This window comes from Phaethon lepturus, unplaced genomic scaffold (assembly GCF_000687285.1).
Source record: "Phaethon lepturus isolate BGI_N335 unplaced genomic scaffold, ASM68728v1 scaffold51374, whole genome shotgun sequence".
NCBI lineage: Eukaryota > Metazoa > Chordata > Aves > Phaethontiformes > Phaethontidae > Phaethon > Phaethon lepturus.
In genome coordinates, this window is record NW_010535027.1 from 1 (window position 1) to 332 (window position 332).

Sequence of the window (332 nt, forward strand, 5' to 3'; positions counted from 1 at the left end):
CGCCGCCGCTGGAAGGCGACCCGAGGAGCTCTGCCAGGAGCCACCGGACCCGGGCGCTGCAGAGGTTGGGACTGCGAAGGATGCGGCCATAACAGGTGACATTCCAATAACGACTACCCCCCCTGTTGAACCTCACTGTGATAGCGGTCAAGAGCCGGCAGCCGCCCCTGACCCTTCCTCTGTTGATCCACCCTCAGAGCAATCGATTGATCGTATTTGTTTGATGTTTGCTGACGTGACTTCACTGAAAAGCTTTGACTCTCTTACAGGCTGCGGAGATATTATTGCGGACCATGAGGAGGATGTGGGCGGCGGGAGTGGGGGCGGGGGGC

At 59.3% G+C, this 332-nt stretch overlaps 1 protein-coding gene across 1 annotated transcript in view; it reads left to right on the forward strand.

Moving 5' to 3' along the window:
• Positions 1–7: 7 nt before the first annotated feature.
• The window catches only part of AMER2 (APC membrane recruitment protein 2), a gene marked incomplete at its 5' end in the record, with an annotated part of 1,170 nt that continues 845 nt past the window's right edge, over positions 8–332 (forward strand). Inside the window, one exon of the mRNA XM_010285669.1 lies at positions 8–332. This exon is cut by the window's right edge and continues 845 nt beyond it. Within this exon, the coding sequence (XP_010283971.1) occupies positions 8–332 (325 nt within the window).